The sequence below is a fragment of the Macaca fascicularis genome, chromosome X (genome assembly GCF_037993035.2).
Source record: "Macaca fascicularis isolate 582-1 chromosome X, T2T-MFA8v1.1".
Taxonomy (NCBI): domain Eukaryota; kingdom Metazoa; phylum Chordata; class Mammalia; order Primates; family Cercopithecidae; genus Macaca; species Macaca fascicularis.
In genome coordinates this window covers 121634524-121657104 of record NC_088395.1, presented here as the reverse complement: position 1 = coordinate 121657104, position 22581 = coordinate 121634524, and the positions used below count along the sequence as shown (strand labels likewise).

Here is a 22581-nt window from a genome sequence, read left to right as displayed (position 1 = left end):
CAGACCTACCCTAACAGTTTTATAAGGCAACAGTGAATATATAAATGTATTCAAAATATATTCAGAAGGTTAGCATTACATCTATGCATAGAATATATCCTCTCCTATGGTCTGATTTGAGGAAAGCAGAAAAGTTCAGCTGCCCAAAGATACATCTACCATTTGTCTGCTAAGGACTCTCTGAGGACGGTTTAGGAAGGAGAGAGAGTGGGAAGCAGAGATATTCATTATCATAGATTATATATTATCAATTTGGCAATTAGTTGTTAGATTAGCTTGCTTACCAGGTTGGAATGTCCAAGGGAGACAGGACACTAAATCAAAATATTCTAATTGTGGGAAAGGCCCAATAGGAAAGGCTGAGTACATAGGGCTCTTCCAGGGAAAGCAGATCTACAGGGAACAACTTAATGGGACATCTTGGGTAACTGGATGATAGCTTAGAGGACATCAAGTTGAAAGAATATTGATACCATGTATACATTGCCTCCATTCTAATATTTATGTCTTTGTCCCAATATATGTCTGTTTCAACAAATATGTATTAGCCATTAGAATATAGATATATGCTTTTCTAGTTCCACAGAATTCAACACATTGTTCTGATGATTAAGAAGTCACTGTATTTTTACCTGTTGAGTATCTCTGATGTCTCTCTGATTGGCCATGAGATCTCCCTGACTGACCATGAGATCTCTCTCAGTGGCCATGAGATCTCTCTGAGTGACTATGAGATCTCTCTGAGTAGCTATGAGATCTTTCTGAGTGGCTATGAGATCTCTCTGAGTGGCTATGAGATCTCTCTGAGTGACCAGGAGATCATTCTGAGTGACCACAAGATCTCCCTGGATATGAGATCTCTTGGAGTGACCATGAGATCTCTCTAAGTGACCATGTGATCTCTTTGATTGGCCATGAGATCTCTCAGACTGACCATGAGATCTCTTGGATTGGCTGTGAGATCTCTCAGATTGGGCATGATATATCTTTAGTTGCCCTTGAGATCTCTCTAAATGATAATAAGATCTCTCTAAGTGGTTTCGGGATCGCTCAGAATGATGATTTTCTTCTGGTTGGCCCTGAGATTCTTCTGATTTGTCCGGATTTCCTTCTGATTGATGCTGATTCCCCTCTGATTGGCCTTGATTCTTCTCTGCTTGGGCCTCATAATTGTCATTGCACTTCTCCTGAAAAAGATCCCAATTATGAAAAACAAATGAAACATATACTTCATGATTTAAGTCATAATGATATATTCTCAAGACCATTTTCAGGGGCAACTGTTTCTTTTAGAATTCCGCTGTCCTTAATTTTATTTATCAACCAGCTTTTAGAACTAACTTACAGAATAGCTCCATTGTATCATGTCATTGGCACAAAAATGCTATGCAACTAAAACTTTAATAAAATAAAAGTATGGAAAATTAGTTGTTTTATGAGTTTGACTGTATTCTATGGTCATGTTCTACCTACTAATTTCTGAATGTATGTTTTACTAAACAAACAACAGATTCTGCGACTTTGATAGAATATTTTGTAGTGTAAGTCCTTAGGATGAAAAGGAAAGTGTTCAAAATCATATTTACTCTCTGCCTACTCAATGATCATTAAAAAGAAACTATCTTTTCATTATAAATTAATACTTAATTCTAGAGAGAAAGACGAAGTAAGTAAGGGGAAAGGAAGCTGTAAAAAAGCGGAAGGTTGGCTTAATACTATTCAAGTAAATTAGCTTGGCAACAACACAGCCTTTCTACCTTTTCAGTTTTTAAGCCAAAAAGGCAGTGGAGTGAATCAGCCAAATGGAAATAATGAAACCTCTGACAAAACTCTATGATGCTACATAAATGTAAGTGGATAAAGTCCTATAGACCATGCTGAGAAATCAAGCTTTCTACTAGTATATGTTGCCTGACAAGCACAACATGCCCTAAATTTGGCATTATGACTTTTTAGTTTAACACTAACAGAAGCTGGATGCAACTGCTAAACAGCAGGGGAGGTACCAGTACAAAAGATATTATGCACAGAAAACTTTTTTTAAAATAAAAAATGTAAAAAATTAGTTGTTTTGCTAAAACATAAAGCTATAGCCACTCTCCAGCTTTTGTACTGAAAAACCTAAATAGGGAGATTGGGTGAAATGCACATGTACCTTTTCTCTTTTCTAAGTGACTGGTGTTGGGAGCACAGTAGGTCAGTAGGAAAGATAGGACTGAGTTCCATCTTCTAAAGACCCATATGTATCCAAGTACCTCTCCAAAGGAGCTTGCAGTCCCTTTTATGAATGTTTATATAAGAAATGTTTTCATCAACTTGTGTACTATGTATTTCCTACCTTTGGAAAACAAAGTGCACATTAGTTTTCTTTCCTTATAAACAAGTGAAGCCTTCTATCAAAAGGTTGTGTTGAATAAATACATGGGGTGAACAAATAAAACTGTGTTCCACTGATAATAAGACTAAATCTTGTTGAGTACAAAACTAGCTTAATAGAATTGTAAAGTATTATTGAAAACTGTAATTATTTCAATTTATTGGTAAAATAATTATGCTTAAATTTTAACACATTTCTTTATTGCAGGGTAATTTTTTTTTTCTGGTGAGTTCAGCTATGATAGTCTCAAAAGTTTCGAAAGTATGAATAATAGGATACTTTCCCAGCCTGGGCAACACAGTGAGACCTCATCTCTACAGAAAAGAAAAAAAAATTCGCAGGGCATGGTGGCAGGGTATAGTCCCAGCTACTTGGGAGGCTGTAGTGGGAGGATTACTTGATCCCAGGAGGTAGAAGGGGCAGTGAGCCATGATCACACCACTACATTCCAGCCTGGGCAACGGAATGAGACCCTGTCTCAAAAAAACAAACAAACAAAAAATAAATAAAAGGAAAAGGATGCTTTCAATTTGAAAATATTGTTTAATATTTATTCTCAGTTTATGCATCTTGGACTGTATCAGAAGGAAGCTCATGTTCTTCTTTCCAAACTTTATAAATAAATCTCCTCATCCTATAAGGCACAGATCATATGCCATCTCTTCCACCAAAGTTTCTCAAGAACCCCAATCAGAATGAATTACTACATCCCCACAATATATAACTTATGCCCTATTATGCACATACTGCATACTGTCTGGCATTACATTTCTTTCCTATCTTTCTCTTCCACCACCGTACAGACTATTTGAAGCAGGCTGTTCTGGTATCATAGTGCCTGCATAGAGTAGGCATTGAATCATCATTTGAACAATTTTTTTTTTTTTTTTTTTTTTTTTTTTTTGAGACAGAGTCTTGCTCTGTCGCCTGGGCTGGAGTGCAGTGGCGCGATCTCGGCTCACTGCAAGCTCCGCCTCCCGGGTTCACGCCATTCTCCTGCCTCAGCCTCCCGAGTAGCTGGACTACGGGTGCCCACCACAACGCCCGGCTCATTTTTTGTATTTTTAGTAGAAACGGGGTTTCACCGTGTTAGCCAGGATGGTCTCGATCTCCTGACCTCGTGATCCGCCTGCCTCAGCCTCCTAAAGTGCTGGGATTACAGGCGTGAGCCACCGCGCCCGGTCCATTTGAACAATTTAAAATAATCCTTTAAATATTTGAAAATGCAATATGTTTTTCTCCAAAATAAATCGATAAGCAAATAAATAAACATTTGCTTTTACATGATTTGGCAAAAATGATTTAAGCTCCCGGAACTGCCATTTTTGCTAAATGACCACGTAACACCTTAAGAAGAATCAGTTTATAAGCTAGGATGAAACATTAGCACCAATGTTAGCTAGTGAATCTGGATCTGAGCACCTCTCAAATTCCTCTCTATTGACTGGCTCACCTATACGTGGTTAGAGGAAATGGATTCGTACAGGTATAGTCTGTGCCACCTGTTGCTTCTAGAGTATATTTCATATCTGATATCATCTGGCTTCTGACTTTTACAGTTCATTCACAAAGATACTAAAACTTTTTATATTATAACTTAAGCTCAAAGCCTCTGTATGAGGACAAATAAAAATGATTACATAGGATTAATGACAATAACTAATAATCTGTTTTGGCATTTCATAAATTCAGAAGTTTTAGTAATGACTGAAAACAGCAAAAATCAAATGTTTTTTAAAATAGTTACAGGGGAAAAATCAACTAACAAACATTGAATTTAAAGTACATTCAAGGCACCATGGAGGAATACCAAGAAACAATCCCTGCTTTCAATAGAATTTAAAGTAAATCATTAATATTAGGAAATATATTAAATGTAGGATTTTTAATATTGGTTAATTCTTGGTAGTTATCTACCTGTTCAATTAAAGGCTGCTCATTTAAAGGGTGTTGTCCAGACTTGAATCCAGAAGGTTCTTGGGATGTTTTTTTATCATGATTTCTTTCCTCAGAGTTGCTTCTGAATCTTGAGTAGCCTTTGAAAAAAAAATATTTTCTGTATTTTCAAGTAGTAAATTCAATGTATCTCTCAGAGAAGTATTATCTCTGATCTCATTTTTTTAAAGCTATGCACTGGGTTTTGCAAAACTTTTGATATTTCATTACTCTGGTATCATCTGGGAGTCTCACTGAATTCTAGAACAGTCTTTGCCATACTATTTCAATTTGCATACCTTAATAGGGTAGTCTTCTCAGTATATAATACCTCAATTTTGGTTTCATATGCCACCAAAGTTGGGACATACTATCTGAAATTAAATGAAAGAATACTCCAGTAGAAAAAGGAGAGATGGAGAGAAACTGTCTGCTTTGTATTAATCATGTGAATATTTGTCTCAATTGTCTGCTTTGTTTGGGTAAACAAACAAAGACAGTAGAAAACCCATCAAAGAATATCTCCAAAAGGCTCACAAAGATCAATTTTGTGATGACTGGTTAGGCACATAAGAATGGGCCATGTTACCCTTTTTGGCTGCTCTGCCCCTGTAATAACTACCATCATTTATCTTCTCTTCTCAGAACATGTTGAGCTACTGAAGATTCACACAAGAACTGAAATGAAGCTGCATAGGCAACTGTTGGGGCTTATAGTAATCATGATGTCAAAATGGTTCCAATCTGTTGACTAGATTATGAAGACCTTTAATTGTTGAAAAGACTTCTGTATCGTGGCAATCTGTAGCACATTCATATTAAAAAATGCACACTGCACTTACCAATGAGGTTAGGTATACAGAGGACATTTGTCATGTTCTACCCTACTCTTTTTGTCTTACAACATTTGTATTTTCAAAATGTGGATGCCATAGTGTTCAGATTATTGACTATGCTCTTAACCCTCCTTTATTGCCTCCTAAAAGCAGAACTGGACCAACCAACCCAGGCTTGTAAACAAGTACAAAATATCTCTCAGCTCATATGGTTACTTTTCTTATCCCACTCTCCATTAGGGAAATAATTCTTATAAATTAAAATAAATTTGTATTCATATGACATGGCATAAATTCTTACCAACCCTGTATAAGTCCATGCCCAGAAAAAATAAAACAAGCAATATAATGCAACTTTAGAACAATATTGTGAATTCTTGATTTTACTTACCTAGTTATTCACAAATATTTCAGACTCTTTTTACCATGTGTGACTATTTTCAGCATACTTTACCTCTCTGATGGCAATATCCATGAGTATTTGATTGCTGTCTTGAAGACGATTCCTTTTTACTATGGTTCTGTCTTTTACTCTTTTCTTCTTTTTCAGCGTTTGTCCCTTCTAACTCTTTATAGATTATAATGTCATCTATATTAGAAAATACATAAAAAAATCAATAAAATGGCAAAAACCAAATAATAATGTCTCAAGTGAATAATCTATATGCTATCTCATGATATTTCAGAATACCTAAAAACTGGTATCCCTAAAACATGATAATACAATAATAATAATAAATTTGTTAAACTGTAACAAAGGTCAATCAATACCGACATCTTAGGGTTTGCTGGAATAAGAAAGAAAAATTCCTGTTAGATTTATGGTAACTTTATTTACGCAAAGGCAAAATACTTTCACACTGCAATAGCTCAGGGGGGATATCATCTAAATAAATGATTTTACTAAATGTTATTTCAGTGTCACAGAAATATAGAGCAATACAGTCATTAAGTTGCTGAATAAATAAATGTAAATCAGTAATTAAATGTAAAGTGATAGACCATTAAATGTCTATCTGATTAAATGTAAGTAATAGACAATTAGTTACATGTATATTATCAAAAAGTAACAAAGAAAAAGGAAGTGACAAAAGTAAGAAAGTGGTGATGGAAGTTCACAGGAGACACCACAGAAGTGAGGAACCTAGATTATTGTAGCAGCAGGAAGCAATCAGACTTGACTCTGTAGTCAGGCACGTACTTACACGTACTCAGGCAGACAGCACTTACATGGCATAATTTAAAGATTGGGAGACAGGTACAACTTGCTCTAAAATATCTCTCCTAACATCTAGAATGGAAGAGTCTACAGGTGGGATGCTCTATCAGTGGATAAAACTATACTCATGTCAAGGCATCTTTAGAAATAAGCACAAGTCCCCACACCTTCCGGAAGCTACACTCAGGAAGGGGGGGGAGGAAAGGACAAGCTAGGTATTTAGAAAAAACTGGAGATTCTAAAAGAAAAGAAGAGCTGAAAAGGGTACAAAAGAGGCAGTTGGGTGACACAGATTAATCACTCCTTTTTTATTTTGCTTAGTACTAGTCCTGCTTCAGGTCTCTAAATATCTGATTCTGGGATAGGGAGCAAGATGGCAGAATGGAAGCCTCCACCAATTGTCCCCCCAGCAAGGACACAAATTTAACAACTATCTACACAGAAAAAACACCTTCATAAAAACCAAAAATCATGTGAGCACTCATAGTAACTGGTTTTAACTTCATATCACTGAAAGAGGCACTGAAGAGACAGAAAAAACAGTCCTGAATCGCCAATGCCACCCCTCCCCCACCCCCGGCAGCAATGGCATGGTGGTGCCAAGAGCATCTCTGGGCACTGGGGGAGGAAGAACACAGCAATCGTGAGGCATTGAATTTAGTGCTGTCCTGTTAGAGCAGAAAGGAAAACTGGACCAAACTCACCTGACACCTGCCCATTGGAAGGAAGATTTAAACTAGCCCCAGTCAGAGAGGAATCACCCATCCCGGCAGCCCGAGCATGAGTTCCCACAAACCTCTCCATCAAGGGTTACAGTGCTCTGGATCTCCAAGTAAACCTGAAAGGCAGTCTAGGCCAAGCTTTTCTAACCCGCGGCCTGCAGGCCGCACACGGCCCAGGATGGTTTTGAATGCAGCCCGATACAAATTCGTAAACTTTCTTAAAACATTATGAGATTTTTTTTTGCAATTTTTTTTTTTTTTTTAGCTCATCAGCTATTGTTAATGTTAGTGTATTTTATGTGTGGCTCAAGACAATTATTCTTTCAGTGTGGCCCAGGGAAGCCAAAAGATTGGAAACACCTGGTCTAGGCCATAAGGGCTGCAACTCTTAGGCAAGCCTTAGTGCTGAACTGGGCCAACAGAGTGTGGACTTGGGGGGCCACACGACATACTGAGACACCAGCTGGGGCAGCCAAGGGAGTGGTGGCATCGCCCCTCCCCTAACCCCAGGCTGGACAGCTCACAGCTCCAAAAGAGACCCCTTCCTTCCACTTGAGAAGAGAGGGAAGAGTGGGGAGGACTTTGTCTTACATCTTGGATACTAGCTCAGCCACAGAAGGCTAGGGCACCGGTTAGAGTTATGAGGTTCCTGTTTCAGGCTCTAGCTCCTGGACCACATTTCTAGACATACCCTAGGCCAGAAGGGAACCGACTGCCTTGAAGGAAAGGACTCAGCCCTGGCAGAATTCATCAACTGTTAACTGAAAAGCTCTTGGGCACTGAATAACTAGCAGCAATACCCAGGTACTATGTTGAGGGCCTTGGGTGAGCCTCTGAGACTTGCTGGCTTCAGGTACCAGCACAGCCACAGAAGGGTAGAGCACCAAGTGGGCTCTTGGAATCCCTGATTCCAGGACTTGACTCTTGGATAGCACTTCTGGAACTGCCCTAGGCCAGAGGGGAGCTCACTGCTCTGAAGGGTGAGTCTCAGACCAGGCAGCATTCATCGCAAAGTGACTTAAGAGCCCCTGAGTCTTAAGGGAACATCTATGGTAGTCCACAGTAAACAATACTTTTCCTGGCCTAGGATGACTAGTTACGGGGTGAGGCTCCTCTGCCTTTAGAAAGGGAAGGGAAGAGTGGGAAGGACTGCATTTTGTGGTATGAGTGCCAGCTCAGCCATAATACAATAGAACACCAGGTAGACTTCTAAGGTTTTTGACTCTAGGTCCTGAGTCCCAGATGTCACTTCTGGACCCACCTCGGGCTTGGGGGACCTTGCCACCCTGAAGGAAAGGACACAGGCCTGGTTGGTTTTGCCACTGGCTGATTGTAGAGCTCCAGAGCCTTGAGCAAGCTAGGCAGTAGCCAGGAGTATTTGCAGCAGACCTTGGGTGAGACCCAGAGCTGTGCTGGCTTCGGGTCTGACCCAGTGCAGTCATAGTGGTGGTGGCCACAGGGGTGCTTGTGTCACTCCACCCCAGCTCTGGGTGGCTCAGAACAGAGACACTCTGTTTGTTTAGGAGAAAATAAGGGAAAAGAACAAGAGGCTCTGCCTGGTGATCCAGAGAATTCTCCCAGATCCTGTCCAAAACCATCAAGGCGGTACCTCTATGAGTCTGCAAGAACCACAGCATTACTGCGCTTGGGATGTCCCCTAAAGTAGAAACTGCTCAGATCACAACACTGAAGTCTTTTCAAATATCTGGAAAGCCTTCCCAAAAAGGATGAGTACAAAGAAGCCCAGACAGTAAAGACTACAATAAATACCTAACCCTTCAACGCCCAGACACTGAAGAACATCTACTAGTATCAGTAGGTTCCAGGAAAACATGACCTCACCAAATGAACTAAATAAGGCACTAAGGACGAGTCCTGGAAAAACAGAGATATGTGACTTTTCAGACAGAGAATTCCAAATAGCTGTGTTGAGAAAACTCAAATAAATTCAAGCAAACACAGAAGGAATTCAGAATTCTATCAGATAAATGTAACAAAGAGATAGAAATGATTAAAAAGTGTCAAGGAGAAATTCCGGAACTGGAAAAATGCAATTGGCATACTGAAGAATGCATCAGTCCTTTAATAACAGAATGAATCTGGTAGAAGAATTAGTGAGCTTGAAGAAAGGCTATTTGAAAATGTACAATCAGAGGAGACAAAAGAAAACAAACAAACAATGAAACATACCTACAGGATCTAGAAAACAGCCTCAAAATGGCAAATCTGAGAGTTATTGGCTTTAAAGAGGATGTAGAGAAAGAGATAGGGGTAGAACGTTTATTCAACGGGGCTGGGAGTGGTGGCTCACGGGTGGATCGCTTGATGTCAGGAGTTTAAGAACAGCCTGGCCAACATGATTAAACACCACCTCTACAAAAATTAGCTGGGTGTGGTGGTGCGCACCTGTAATACCAGCTACTTGGGAGGCTGAGGCAGGAGAATTGTTTGAACCTGTGAGGCTGAGGTTGCAGTGAGTTGAGATTACGCCACTGCTCTCCAGCCTGAGCTACAGAGCAACCCTCTGTCAAAAAAAAGAAAAAAGAAAGAAAAAAAATAGTTCTCAAACCTAGAGAAAGATATCAATATCCAAGTACAAGAAGGTTATAGAACACTAAGCAGATTTAACCCAAAGAAGACTACCTCAAGGCATTTAATAATCAGACTCTTAAAGGTCAAGGATAAAGAAAGGATCCTAAAAGCAGCAAGAGAAAAGAAACAAATAACAAACAACAGAGCTCTAATATGTCCGGCAGCAACCCCTTCAGTGGAAACCTTACAAATCAGGAGAGAGTGGGCTGATACATTTAAAGTGCTGAAAGGAAAAACTTTACCCTAGAATAGCACACCCAGTGAGAATATCCTTCAAACATGAAGGAGAAATAAAAAGTTTCACAGACAAACAAAAGCTGAGGGATTTCATCAACACCAGACCTGTCCTACAAAAAAGGCTAAAGGGAGTGCTTCAACCAGGAAGAAAAGACATTAATGAGTAGTAAGTCATCATCTGAGGGTATAAAACTCATGGATAATAGTAAGTACACAGAAAAACACAGAATATTAAAATACTGTAACTGTGGTGTATAAACTACTCTCATCCTAAGTAGTAAACGATGAACCAATAAAAAATAATAACTACAACAACTTTTCAGTACATAGGCAGTACAATAAAATATAAATAGAAAGAATGAATAAGACCTACTATTTGATAGCACAACAGGGTGACTATAGTCAATAATAACTATATATTTTAAAATAAAGAGTGTAATAATTGGATTGTTTGTAACTCGAAGGATGAATGCTTAAGAGGATGGATAATCTCTATGATGTGCTTATTTCACATTGCAATTACATGCATGCCTGTATCAAAACATCTCATGTACCCCATAAATATATACACCTACTATATAACCACAAAAATTACAAATAAATAAAAATTAAAATAATAAGAAAAAATCTGATTCTGATTTTCTTTGAAAAGGCTGACATCTCCTGGAATTACAGATGTGAACTACCACACCCGGCCTAAAACTTATTTTAAAAAATGTTTTTGAATTATCCACATCCTGGAATGTGTTGCTGGATTTTTTTTAAGTGAAATCATATGTAATTTTAATCCTTAGACTTTGTAATTCCAGAGACCACCATTTGATTTGTTGGATTGTAATGGAATTGGGTAGATCTCACCAGCTACAATTTAGAGATGAAATCAAATTGCTGCTCAGCCTTTCATATTGAAGAGAAAGCAAATGCCTATGAACCTGGGTAAGCTGTGTAAATGCCCTTCCAACATAGGCTATGAGGTTATGAAGAAAGCGTCCTTAATACTACAGTATTTTTCCAGATTCTCATGTCCTTTTCCTTAGTTCTCAGAATACATCATTATAAAGACATGGGGCTTTGTTCATTCTGCTCTCTGTAATGATATTCTCCACCGAATCCACCTAGAGAACACTTAGCCAATCTCTCAAGGAGAGACATTTGATTCAGGCCTCACCAAAGAGCCTTAAATTTGAATTCTTGATATACTTAGTCTCAGAAATAAACTGTCAGGACTGAAGAAAGACAGTATTCCTCACACAGTTTAAAACTGATTGCACTGCTTGAGATGCCATATGAATAATTACGTTTTTATTTAAATTGTGTAATTTTCTTGTGAAAAGCATACTTATATTGCATTTTATTTTACAGTGGGTTGAAAGCACTATTTTACATTTATAAACATGTAAAATGAACCACAATTTTTGTTTTGCCATTTTTTAAATATTTAAAATGCTGGAAACCTCAAAAAATGTAAGTGACTTAGGTTCCTCTCAATTTCTGAAAAATTCTGACTATACATACTTCTAGAATACTTAAAACAATGTATAATTGCACATATTTACTTAGCTGTCTCTCCAACTAGATTAGGAGGTACTTGAGAAGAGACCACTGTTTATTTATTAGTGTACTAAGTGCCTAGCACAGAATACAGAGTGGATAATCCATATTTGTGAATTCGTGGTCCAATATATCTAGCAGGCAGAAAAAGTTCTTTTCTTTCTAACTACAACACTTTTGCATGTCTCTTTTAGGTAAAAGTAATGAACAGAGGAGTGGAGTTCCTATTAAGTTCTTGCTGTTACCAGTTCGATTTTTGGTCTTCTTTTTGCCTTTTATTTGTTTTAAAAAAAAAAAAAGACTCTAATACCTTTTGGGTATGTTTACTGAGCACAAAAACAAAAATTCATTTGTAGAGCCTTTTCCTACTTTAGCATGTACTACAATGGAAGTAAAAACCTTGCATCCAACATACTACTGCTTTTCTAAAGCATGTGTTTAGTTATATAAAAACAAAGATATGTATTATTAAAAAGTATTATTTTCACTGAGAAAAACATGGGGAAATTTATCAGGAAAAAGTATGGCTTTCTCATTACACCGTAGAAAGCAACATGTATTTGCTACTTATTGTGTATTTTTCTTGCCTTCAAACTGCAAGGGCCTCAGCCTGGCGTGGTGGCTCACGGCTGTAATCCCAGCACTTTGGGAGGCCAAGGCGAGAAGATTCCTCGAGCCCAGGAGTTCGAGACCAGCCTGGGCAACATGGTGAAACTCTGTCTCTACCAAAGAAAATACAAAAATAAGCCAGGTGTGGTGGTGCACACCTAGGGTCCCAGCTACTCTAGGGGCAAAGGTGGGAGGATCGCTTGAGCCTGGGAGGTCCAGGCTGCAGTGAGCTGTGATTGCGCCACTGCACTCCAGCCTCAGCGACAGAGACCCTGTCTCAAAAAATTAAATAAAAATAAAAATAAAATAAATTGCAAGGGCCTGTGATGACTAGTCGAAAGTTTGCTGTTCCTCCTGACATGATCAAAACTGGGATTCTCATCTATAAATATGGATATAGAGAACCAACATTTAAAACACGGATACACAGAACCAGCGTTTAAAAGGATAAAACAATGACTTCAAGATTTTTAACAACTCAGTGACTATGAGGTCTTACAGTTATACTTAATCTCCAGCTAACCTACCAAATTCAACTCAACATCTTTCCTCAGCCTTTCAAATAACTGAACTAATCTTTCCCAAAGCAGACTCTCCAGTATCCTTCCAGCTGTAATAGTCTACTAAAATGTAAGTGCCTCCTAAGTCTGTTTACTTCACTATTATTCAAGTTACACGACACCACCTCCTCTCTCAGTCTCCCAGAGACTTAGGCAAGCTGTTTAAACCCCATCTTTCACCTGGATAGTTTTTAATCTCTTTCATAACTACTGAATCTCTGAAGTTTGATAACAAAATCCTGAGAGGAGAGGTAATTTCTCCAGCTTGCCAAATTGCTGGCTACGCAAAAGGGAGGGTTTAGGCCCACTTTCCGGGGCACATATAGCAAATATTTACTCAGCTTTATCCACGTCAGGCAGCATACTCTGTGAACATTACCTGTATTATCTCATTTAATCTTCAACAACTCTATGATGTAGATTTTATTCAGATCAGGAAACTCAGGCCCCAAGAGATGGAGCAACTTGCACAAGGTCACACAACGACTGCATTTTTGGGACCAAGCCACTCTGCAACTATGGCCCTTATTTCCCTGAATTTTGAGATAAACCCATTGCTTTAGCTATTTATCAGTTTTGTTTTTTCTTTTCTGTTGGCAATTGCAAAAATGTCAGTGAAATCAACACAAAGAAAAGTGCAGGAAGCATGAAGTTTTAACTCAGTGCTATAAATTTCCTTCAGTTCTGGGTTTTTCTTCCTTCAAGGTCCCAGTGACAAGGCAGGACCTAGAGTGAGGTAAGTGAGGAATTCACTTCAGGCACAAAATTCAAGGAGGCCCCCCAAAACTCAGTAATCAAGATTGAAATATCTTAACACAATATTTTCTTTCTTTTTTTTTTTTTTTTTTTGAGACAGAGTCTAGGTTCTGTAACCCATGCTGGAGTGCAGTGGCATGATCTCGGCTCACTGCAACCTCGGCCTCCCGGGTTCAAGCAATTCTCCTGTCTCAGCCTCCCGAGTAGCTGGGACTACAGGCACCCACGACCACACCCGGCTAATTTTTGTATTTCTAGTAGAGACAGGATTTCACCATGTTGGCCAGGGTGGTCTCGAACTCCTGACCTCAGGTCATCCACCTGCCTCAGCCTCCCAAAGAGCTGGGATTATAGGCGTGAGCCACCGAGCCCAGCCTCACAATATTTTCAAAAATAAAAATCAATGCAAAACCAATCCGTGACGAACAAAATATCAAACTTTTTTTTGAAAAGATAGGATCAAAGGCTGGACGTGGTGGCTCACACCTGTAATCCTAGCACTTTGGGAGGTCAAGGTGGGTGAATTGCTGGAGCCCAGAAGTCAAGACCAGTCTAGGCAATATAGGGAGAACCTGTCTCTACAAAACTACAAAAAAATTAGCTGGGCGTGGTGGCACACGCCTATATCCCAGCTACTTGGGAGGCTGAGGTGGGAGGACTGCCTAAGCACAGGAAGTCGAGGCTGCAGTGAGCTGTGATCATGCCACTGCACTCCAGCCTGGGTGACAGAGTGAGATTCCATTAAAAAAAAAAAGATCAGATCAGACCCTGTACTTGCACAGCCCTCCTTCACTTGCTTCACCCTAGTTCTTAAGTGAAGAAAACTTTATTTACAGAAACAGGTGGCCAGAAAGATGGCTGTAGTTTGTCCATTTAATTTTTTAAATATTTCATTAAAATATTAATTATCCCTATTAATGAATTTTTTTTGTGACTCCTTGAACTTTATACTCGAAGCAAGTGCCTCATTTACCTCGCCTTAACCCAGCCCTGGCCAGTGACCAAATATTATTTTTAAAGTCATTTTAATGCCACAAAATATTTCAGAACTTGTGATGAAGTTGAGGTGGGGGAAAGTAGCAGTATGGGATCAACAGGGACCATGTCTTAGAAGAGGAAATTGATACCAGTCTTGAAATAGATTGCTTAAACACCTTAAAGACAACAACAACAAAAAATACTTAGTTACTTTTCATGGTCATTCCTCCTCAGAAATAAAGTGGGAGGCAGGTAAATTCCTCAACCTCATAAGGGCATCTACAAAAACCCAACCAAAGGTAAAATGATTAATGGTGAAAAACGGAAAACTTTTCTCCCTAAGATCAGAAACAAGTCAAAGATGTCCAATCTCACCACATCTAATTAACGTTTTGCTAGAAATTCTATCCAGAGCAATTAGTCAAAAAGAACAAAAGACAAGCAGATTAGAAAAAAGTAAAACTATCTCTGTTCTCAGATATCATGATCTTGTATGTAGAAATTCCTAAAGATACACACACACACACACACACACACGGAGATTAGCACTAATGAACACGCTCAGCAAGGTTGCAAGATACAAGATCTATATGCAAAAATTAATTCTATTTATATATACCAGCAATTAACTATCCAAAAATGAAATTAAGAAAGCAATTCCACCAAGAAGAGCTTTCAATGAAGGAAAATTAGTCTTTTTAACAAGTAGTGCTGGAACAATTAGACATCAAAATGCAATATAATGAAGTTGGCTCTTAACTCACCCCATATACAAGAATGAACTCAAAATGGATCAAAGATGTAAATGTAAGAGTTAAAACTAGAAAACTCAGAAGGAAACAAGGGTATATCTTCATGATTTTCTAGAAATGACTCCAAAGCATGAACAACAACAAAAAACAGATAAATTGTATTTTATCAGAATCTGAAACTTCAGGACTTCAAAGGACACTATAAAGAAAGTTTAGGCCGGGCGAGGTGGCTCACGCCTGTAATCCCAGCACTGTGTGAGGCCGAGGCAAGCGTATCACTTGAGGTCAGGAGTTCAAGACCAGCCTAACCTCTGCCTCCCACGATTACAGGCATGAGCCACAGCGTCCCTCTTCATTTCAGTACTTTTTTTTTTTTTTTTTTTGAGATGGAGTCTCACTCTGGCACCCAGGCTGGAGTGCAGTGCCGCGATCTCAACTCACTGGAGCCTCCACCTCCCGGGTTCAAGCAATTCTCCTGCCTCAGCCTCCCACATAGCTGGGACTACAGGCACACAACACCATGCCCAGCTAATTTTTGTATTTTTAGTACAGATGGGGTTTCACCATGTTGGCCAGGCTGGTCTCGAACTCCTGGCCTCAAGTAAGCCGCCCACCTCAGCCTCCCAAACTGCTGGGATTACAGGAATGAGCCACCAAGCCCAGCCAAACTTCTTCATTTCTATGGTACACTCTCCCTCCACTTATCCTGCCCCTTTTAAAGTTCAGCCCTCCCTGCTCTGCTCCCCTACCCTCATCTCTAAGGTGAACCCTCTTTCCACTGTTCCATCCATTTCTAAGGTCCGCCCTCCTTGTTCCTGCTTCTCCTCGCTCCACCCCTGCACTTCCACATTGAAGCTCAGCTCCCACTGCTCTGCCTCTCCCTCTCTCATTTCTAAAGTGGCCCCTGGCCAGGCGCGGTGGCTCAGGCCCACAATCCCAGCATTTTGGGAGGCCAAGCCGGGAGGATTGTTTGAGGCCAGGAGTTCGAGACCAGCCTGGGCAACATAAGGAGACCCATTCTCTACAAAAATTTAAAAATTAGGTAGGTGTGGTGGCAAGCACCTGTGGTTCCAGCTCCTCTAGAGGCTGAGGTGGTAGGATCACTTGATTGAGCCTGAGAGCTTGAGGCCACAGTGAGCCGTGATCGTGCCACTATAATCCAGCCCAGACAACAGTCCCTGACCTTGTCTCAAAAACAACTAACCAGGCTGGGGGCGGTTGCTCACGCCTGTAATTGCAGGACTTTGGGAGGCCGAGGGGGGCAGATCACTTGAGACCAGGAGACCAGTCTGGGCAACATGGTGAAACCTCGTTCTACTAATACAAAAAAAACAAAAACAAAAACAAAAAACAACCTAGACGGGTGTGGTGGCATGTGCCTGTAGTCCCAGCTACTCGGGCGGCTGAGGTGGGAGGATCGCTTGACGCCAGGGGGTGGAGGTTGCAGTGAGCCAAGATGATGCCACTGCACACCTGCTTGAGAAACAGAGCAAGCCCCTGTTTCACACACAGACACACAAACCTAAATAAATAAAGTAGGCCTTTTCTGTTTTGTCCTCCTTCCCCCATTTCTACAGTTTCCTTCTTCCGTGCTCTGATGCCCCTCTCCATTTCTAAAGTCAGCTTCCATCCTCTACTCAGCTCTGCTCACTCCCTATCTGGCTTGGAAAGTCTATTCCCTCCCCTCTTCCCCATTTCTAAGGTGGATAATAGCAGAGGAACTGGTCCGAGTAAAATTCACTTTTTCTGGGTTTGGTGCGAATGGAGGAGGTTAGGGGCATTGATAAAGGATTTATTTTTTCTAAGGTTCCACTCTCCGTGTAGAGGTCTCAAGTTAGAGACTAGAGAGTGCCTGCAAAGGAAGGCGATCCAGAGCGAATAACCACCAGCCAACAAGCAAATAAACGCACCAACCACCCCTTCCAACAAAGCAGATACACCAACCCACCAACAACTCTTGGCACTACCACGCTGGAATCCCTAGCAAAATAGCCTGAGGCTTGCTCCTCCGGGCCCTGGAATCTAGTAATTTATGACATCCGCTTGGACTGAGAAGAGCACTTGGCCCCATGTGTTTGAAGGAGGCCAGTAATTAGGTATCAATTCTTAGGAGAGTAAAATACACGGAAATGGTCTATTTTCTCCGCCTGCCCCTTTCAGCAATCCTTAATCCCCACGCACTTTTTGTCAGCCTCCCTCAGAGTTCCCCACCTGAAAGGAGAGGGCTGGAGGTGAGGAGAAGAAGAGGAGAGGAGGGATAGGGGCCGGGCAGGTGCGGAGATGCCCTGAGGGGGAAGCCTCTCCTTGAAGCGGTGTGCTCCTCCCGACGCCACTTCTAGTCAGCAGTATGCCGAGGTCTTGCGCTCAAGACCAGTGAGCCCAAACTAGTGGGGACTGGGATCCGAGATCTACATACCTAGAGACATATCTAGGAAGTTAACCTTTTTCCGACTGGGACGATTTGGCGACACTTTTTCAGGAAGTGTTAGCTTCTGAAACGAAGCCATCTCCTCTGTATCATGGCGTCACACTCCGAGCGTGAGCGTGTACCGCCCCCTCACCGCGCGGGAGGAGCATGGTGGGCTAACCTGATCCTCCAATCATAGCCTCTTCCTTTGCTGTTGCTAAGCCCCAAGGGGTGGAGCTTGGCGTATACCTCTCACCAAGTCTCCTATCAGGAGCTTGGCTCACTAGAAAAAAAAAAAAAAAGGAAAGACCCGCTCATCTCCCACTGCATACCCCTTTCTAAAAATATTGTCTCCACCCAGAACACTACCTAGTTGGCTACAAGTTTCTAGTGTATGTGGTGTTCCGACCCTTGCCTTTCACAGTTCCTAGAACCCATTTCTCCTCTTTGCTGTTGGCATTCATGGGGAATAAAACCTTATATTCTTGACTTAATGGGCTGGTGCTCTGCTTCTCTCAAATTCCAAGAGCGAGCCCAAATTTACATCTAGGGAGGATTCACAGGCTTGCAATGCCACATGCTTTCTTTTCTTTCTTTCTTTCTCTGTTTCTTTCTTTCATCTTTCATTCTTTCTTTCCTCTTTTTTTTTTTTTTTTTTTTTTTTTTTACTGAGACAATCTCTCTCTGTCGCCCAGGCTGGAGTGAAGTGGTGCCATCTCCATTCACTGCAACCTCTGCCTCTCAGATTCAAGTGATTCTCCCACCTCAGCCTCCCAAGTAGCTGAGATAACAGGAGTGTGCCACCACGCTTGGCTAATTTTTGTATTTTTAGTAGAGATGGAGTTTCACCATGTTGGCCAGGCTGGTCTCCTGGGCTCAAGTGATCCACCCGTCTCGGCTGCCCTCATACCACCGTGCCCACACTTTCCCTCCCTCCCTCCCTCCCTCCCTCCCTCTTTCTTCTTCCTACTTTCTTTCTTTCCATCCACCTCGGCCTCCCTCCCTCACCACACCTGGCTATTTCTTTTCCTTCCTTCCTTCCTTCCTTCCTTCCTTCCTTCCTTCCTTCCTTCCTTCCTTCCTTCCTTCCTTCCTTCCTTTCTTTTGTTTCTTTCCCTCTTTCTCTCCCTTCCTTCCTTCCTTCCTTCCTTCCTTCCTTCCTTCCTTCCTTCCTTCCTTCCTCCCTCCCTCCCTCCCTCCCTTCCTTCTTCCTAACTTCTTTTTTTCCACCCGCCTCGGCCTCCCTCCCTCACCGCACCCGGCTATTTCTTTTCCTTCCTTCCTCTTTCTTTCTTCCTTCCTTCCCTTTCTTCCTTTCTTCCTTCCTTCCTTGCTAGCTTCCTTCCTTTTTTCCTTCCTTCCTTCCTTTCTTTCTTTTCTTTTTTCTTTCTTTCCTGGATCTGTTGCCCAGGTTGGCATGCCTTAACCTCCCAGGCTCCTCTCGGGCTGTAGAGATGGGGATCTCACCATGTTGGCCAAGCTGATCTTAAACTCCTGGCCTCAAGCAATCCTCCCACCTTGGCCTCCCAAAGTGTTGGGATTACAGGCATGACCCACCATATCCGACCTGCCACATGCTGTTCGATGGCCTTAAAGTTGTGTCCATGACATTTCTTAAGAAAAATGTAATTGTTCCTGTTATCACCTAATACTGCTCAATCAAACGCTGTTTTAAAATGTTAGAGAAATCTTGTCACTGGCTCTTCAGTAGAAATAAAGATCAAATTAATACATTTTCAAAGCTGAAAATATATTCAAGCTATTACAGAAGCCACAACATAAATAAATGTCTGAAGAGATTTTGAAAAATGTAAATTATTTAACTCTTTATTGCATTTAAGTAAATGCTTCACACCTAAGACCTAAAGATTAATAAATCTTTTTCTCCATGCATATACAATTGGCTGAAGACAATAAATGCCTGCAAAATATTAATTTAGGTGCTGTAATTTAGTCTGTCAACAAATACTGAGCTCCTGCTGTGTTAGGTTCTGAGGATGTAGGTATGTACAAAATGTATTTGGGATTGAAAGGAGAAAATTCACCTAAGGAATCAAGAAAAAATTATTTAAATCCTGAAAAATTAGGGAATAATGGTAGGGGTGGGAATGGTATTTCTTGGCAGAGGAAGTAGCACTACTAACACACTGTGGAAAGTTCTGTTAATTCCGTGTGGTGGGTACTGAGAGATGACTCTAAAGAGATCAAGAGATATTAGATCATGGAGTGACTTTTATAATATATTATGCTAATGGTTTGGGGCTTTTTTTCTGTCAGATTTATTTTTCTGTCAGGTATGAAGTGAGAATGAAAAAGCATCAAAGATAGAACCCCAAGAAAATTGAAAAGAATATTGAGTAGAAAATATCAGAGAGATATGGGTAGAATCAGGAAAGAAGTATTCATTTATTAAGGGAGAGCTCCAGGAGGAACCGACAGGTCCATCTTGTCAAGGGTTGATGGAAGGTCAAATGAGCTAAGAACTGATTAATTCATTAAATTTAGTAATTATGAGATCTGGTTTTTACCTTCTGCAGATTTCTAGCAGGCTATAAACTGATAAATAACTAATTTTTTTAAACAAACACATATAGCATTTACTATCTGCCAGGCCTTGTTCTGAGAGCTTTACAAATATTCAATAATTTAGTCTTCACAATAACCTCATGAGAAATAATATCTCCTTTTACCGGCAAGGAAAAGAAGGCACAAAGACATTTAAAAAATTGCCCAAGGACACAGAGCTAGTAAATGTTGGAATTACATTGAAACCCATGCAGTTCAGCTCTAAAAATCATGCCTGTAACTCCTACCTTTACACAAGGTAGTATAGGGTGTGTTTTTTTTTAATGGAAGAGATTAAATTAAACATGCTTATAGGTCATGAGAAAGGAGCTAGCAAAGAGAGACACATTAAAAATAAAGAAAAGGGAGGCTGGTCTAGTGGCTAACACCTGTAGTCCCAGCACTTTGGGAGGCCAAGACAGGCAGATCACTTGAGGTCAGGACTTCCAGACCAGCCTGGCCAACATGGTGAAACCCCAACTGTATTAAAAATACAAAAATTAGCCGTGCATGGTGGTGTGCGCCTGTAATCCCAGCTGCTTGGGAAGCTGAGGCAGAAGAATTGCTTGAACACGGGAGGCGGAGATTACAGTGAACTGAAATTGCACCACCACACTCCAGCCTGGGCGACAGAGCCAGACTCTGTTTCAGATAAATAAATAAATTAAATAAATAAATAAATAAATAAAAACAAAGAAAAGGGAGTAAGGAAATAATCAATGAATTTCCTTTCTCCCTAGGTTTCAGAATTGAGCCATAGTAGAGATGGGACCAGGAGATAACTTTGAAAGACATTGTGCTTTGCTTGAAATTGCTTATTATTTGATTAATTTGATCTTGCATAACTTTCACTTCTCTTAGTTGAACTTCTCTACCTTCATTCAAATAGGTTCTCTCAAATTCAAAGAGCGAGCAGAAATCTAGCATCTAGAGACAGACTTGCAAAACCACGCAGAAACCAAAGTGAGTCTTTTAAAACATCAGTCTTGGCGTGGTGCTCATGCCTGTAATCTCAGCACTTTGAGAGGTTGAGGCAGGAGGATCCCTTGAGCCCTGGAGTTCGAGGTCAGCCAACAAAGTGACAACAACGTGAGACTCCGTCTCTACAAAAAATTAAAAAATTAGCCGGGCATAGTGGTGCGTACCTGTGGTCCCAGCTACTCTAGAGGCTAAGGTCGGGGAATCGCTCGAGCCAGGAAGGCAGAAGTTGAGGTGAGCCATTATCTCGCCACTGCAACTCCAATGTGAGAGACAGAGCAAGATCCTGTCTCAAACGAAACAAAACAAAATAGCAGGGACAATGTGGAATACTGGCCACAGTAGTGGGAACAGCAAAAGCCAGTTTCAAAAGGCAGCAATGGCAGTGTTACAAATCATGGTATCTAGTGTCTGGCAGTGGTGGCCTCTTCAGATTTGTTTTGATGTGTGATTTTAGCTGATACTATAAATTTCTCGCCTCTCTTGGTTCCTGCACTTCTTCCTGAGCTCGGTTCTTTAGACATACTGGCTGTTCCTTGAACTATGTAACATAACAGGCTCTCAATACATTTCTTCTATGCTTAAAGCAGCTAGGATTTGTTGCATTCAACTAAGAACTCTGCTTCTACTGGCATCAAGAGCAATATAAAGGAGATAATTCACTGGTTTTTGCTTCAGTTTTGGGCACCAGTTGTTACTGGACAAACTACAGTGAAACCAAAGAAAACCGACCAGGTTTGTGAGGAGATTTAAATCATGTCATCTGAAGTATGGTTGAAGAAATTTTGCCCGTAGAACAGAAATCTCAGGGGACTATAATAACTCTTCAAATAATTTTATGGGAAGAGGAAGTGAATTTATTATTTGGTCTGGCAGGAGAGGGCAGCATTATTACCCCAAGTGGACCCAAATTACAGGAAAACAGATTTCTGCACTATATAGAGATAAACTTTCTAATAATGAAAACTAAAACAATGGGACAAAACTACAGTGGGAGAAGCTGCATTGAATGGACATACTTGGCACTGTGAATATTAAAGCAGAAGCTAGATTACTGCCTACTTCAATGAGATAGGTTCAGTGGTTACTGAGCTTCCTTTTAATCTGATATTGCAGAAAAAACAGACATACAGAGACTTCTCTTGCTGGTTATTTAAATCACATGACTTAAGACCATTCTCAATTTCTCAGATTTTTAAAATACAAATGAACATAGTAATAAAGGAACATATAGTTAATCATTGCACTAGAGAGGCAATAGCAACATAAACGATTTTACGTACCTAGAATGGAAATTAAGCACTATATTTCAGTAAAAAACTGAACCCGCTAATTTTTTGATTTTTTTTGTAGATATAGGGGTCTCCCTGCATTGCCCAGGCTGGTCTCGAAATCCTGGGCTCAAGTGTCTTGCCCTCCTCGGCCTCCCAAAGTGCTGGGATTTACAGGCATGAGCTGCCGTGTCTGGCCTTAGCTATCAATTCTTGCAGATTTCCTTTGCAAAACC

General features: G+C 40.5%; 1 protein-coding gene across 1 annotated transcript; it reads right to left on the bottom strand.

The window, feature by feature from the left end:
• Positions 1-462: 462 nt before the first annotated feature.
• LUZP4 (leucine zipper protein 4) lies at positions 463-17631 on the bottom strand. The gene is given in 5 exon segments (XM_005594417.5): positions 463-686; positions 689-1187; positions 4295-4413; positions 5603-5737; positions 17541-17631. Coding segments are annotated over 5 exon segments (921 nt in total). The 3' UTR covers positions 463-609.
• Between the last annotated feature and the right edge of the window lie 4950 nt (positions 17632-22581).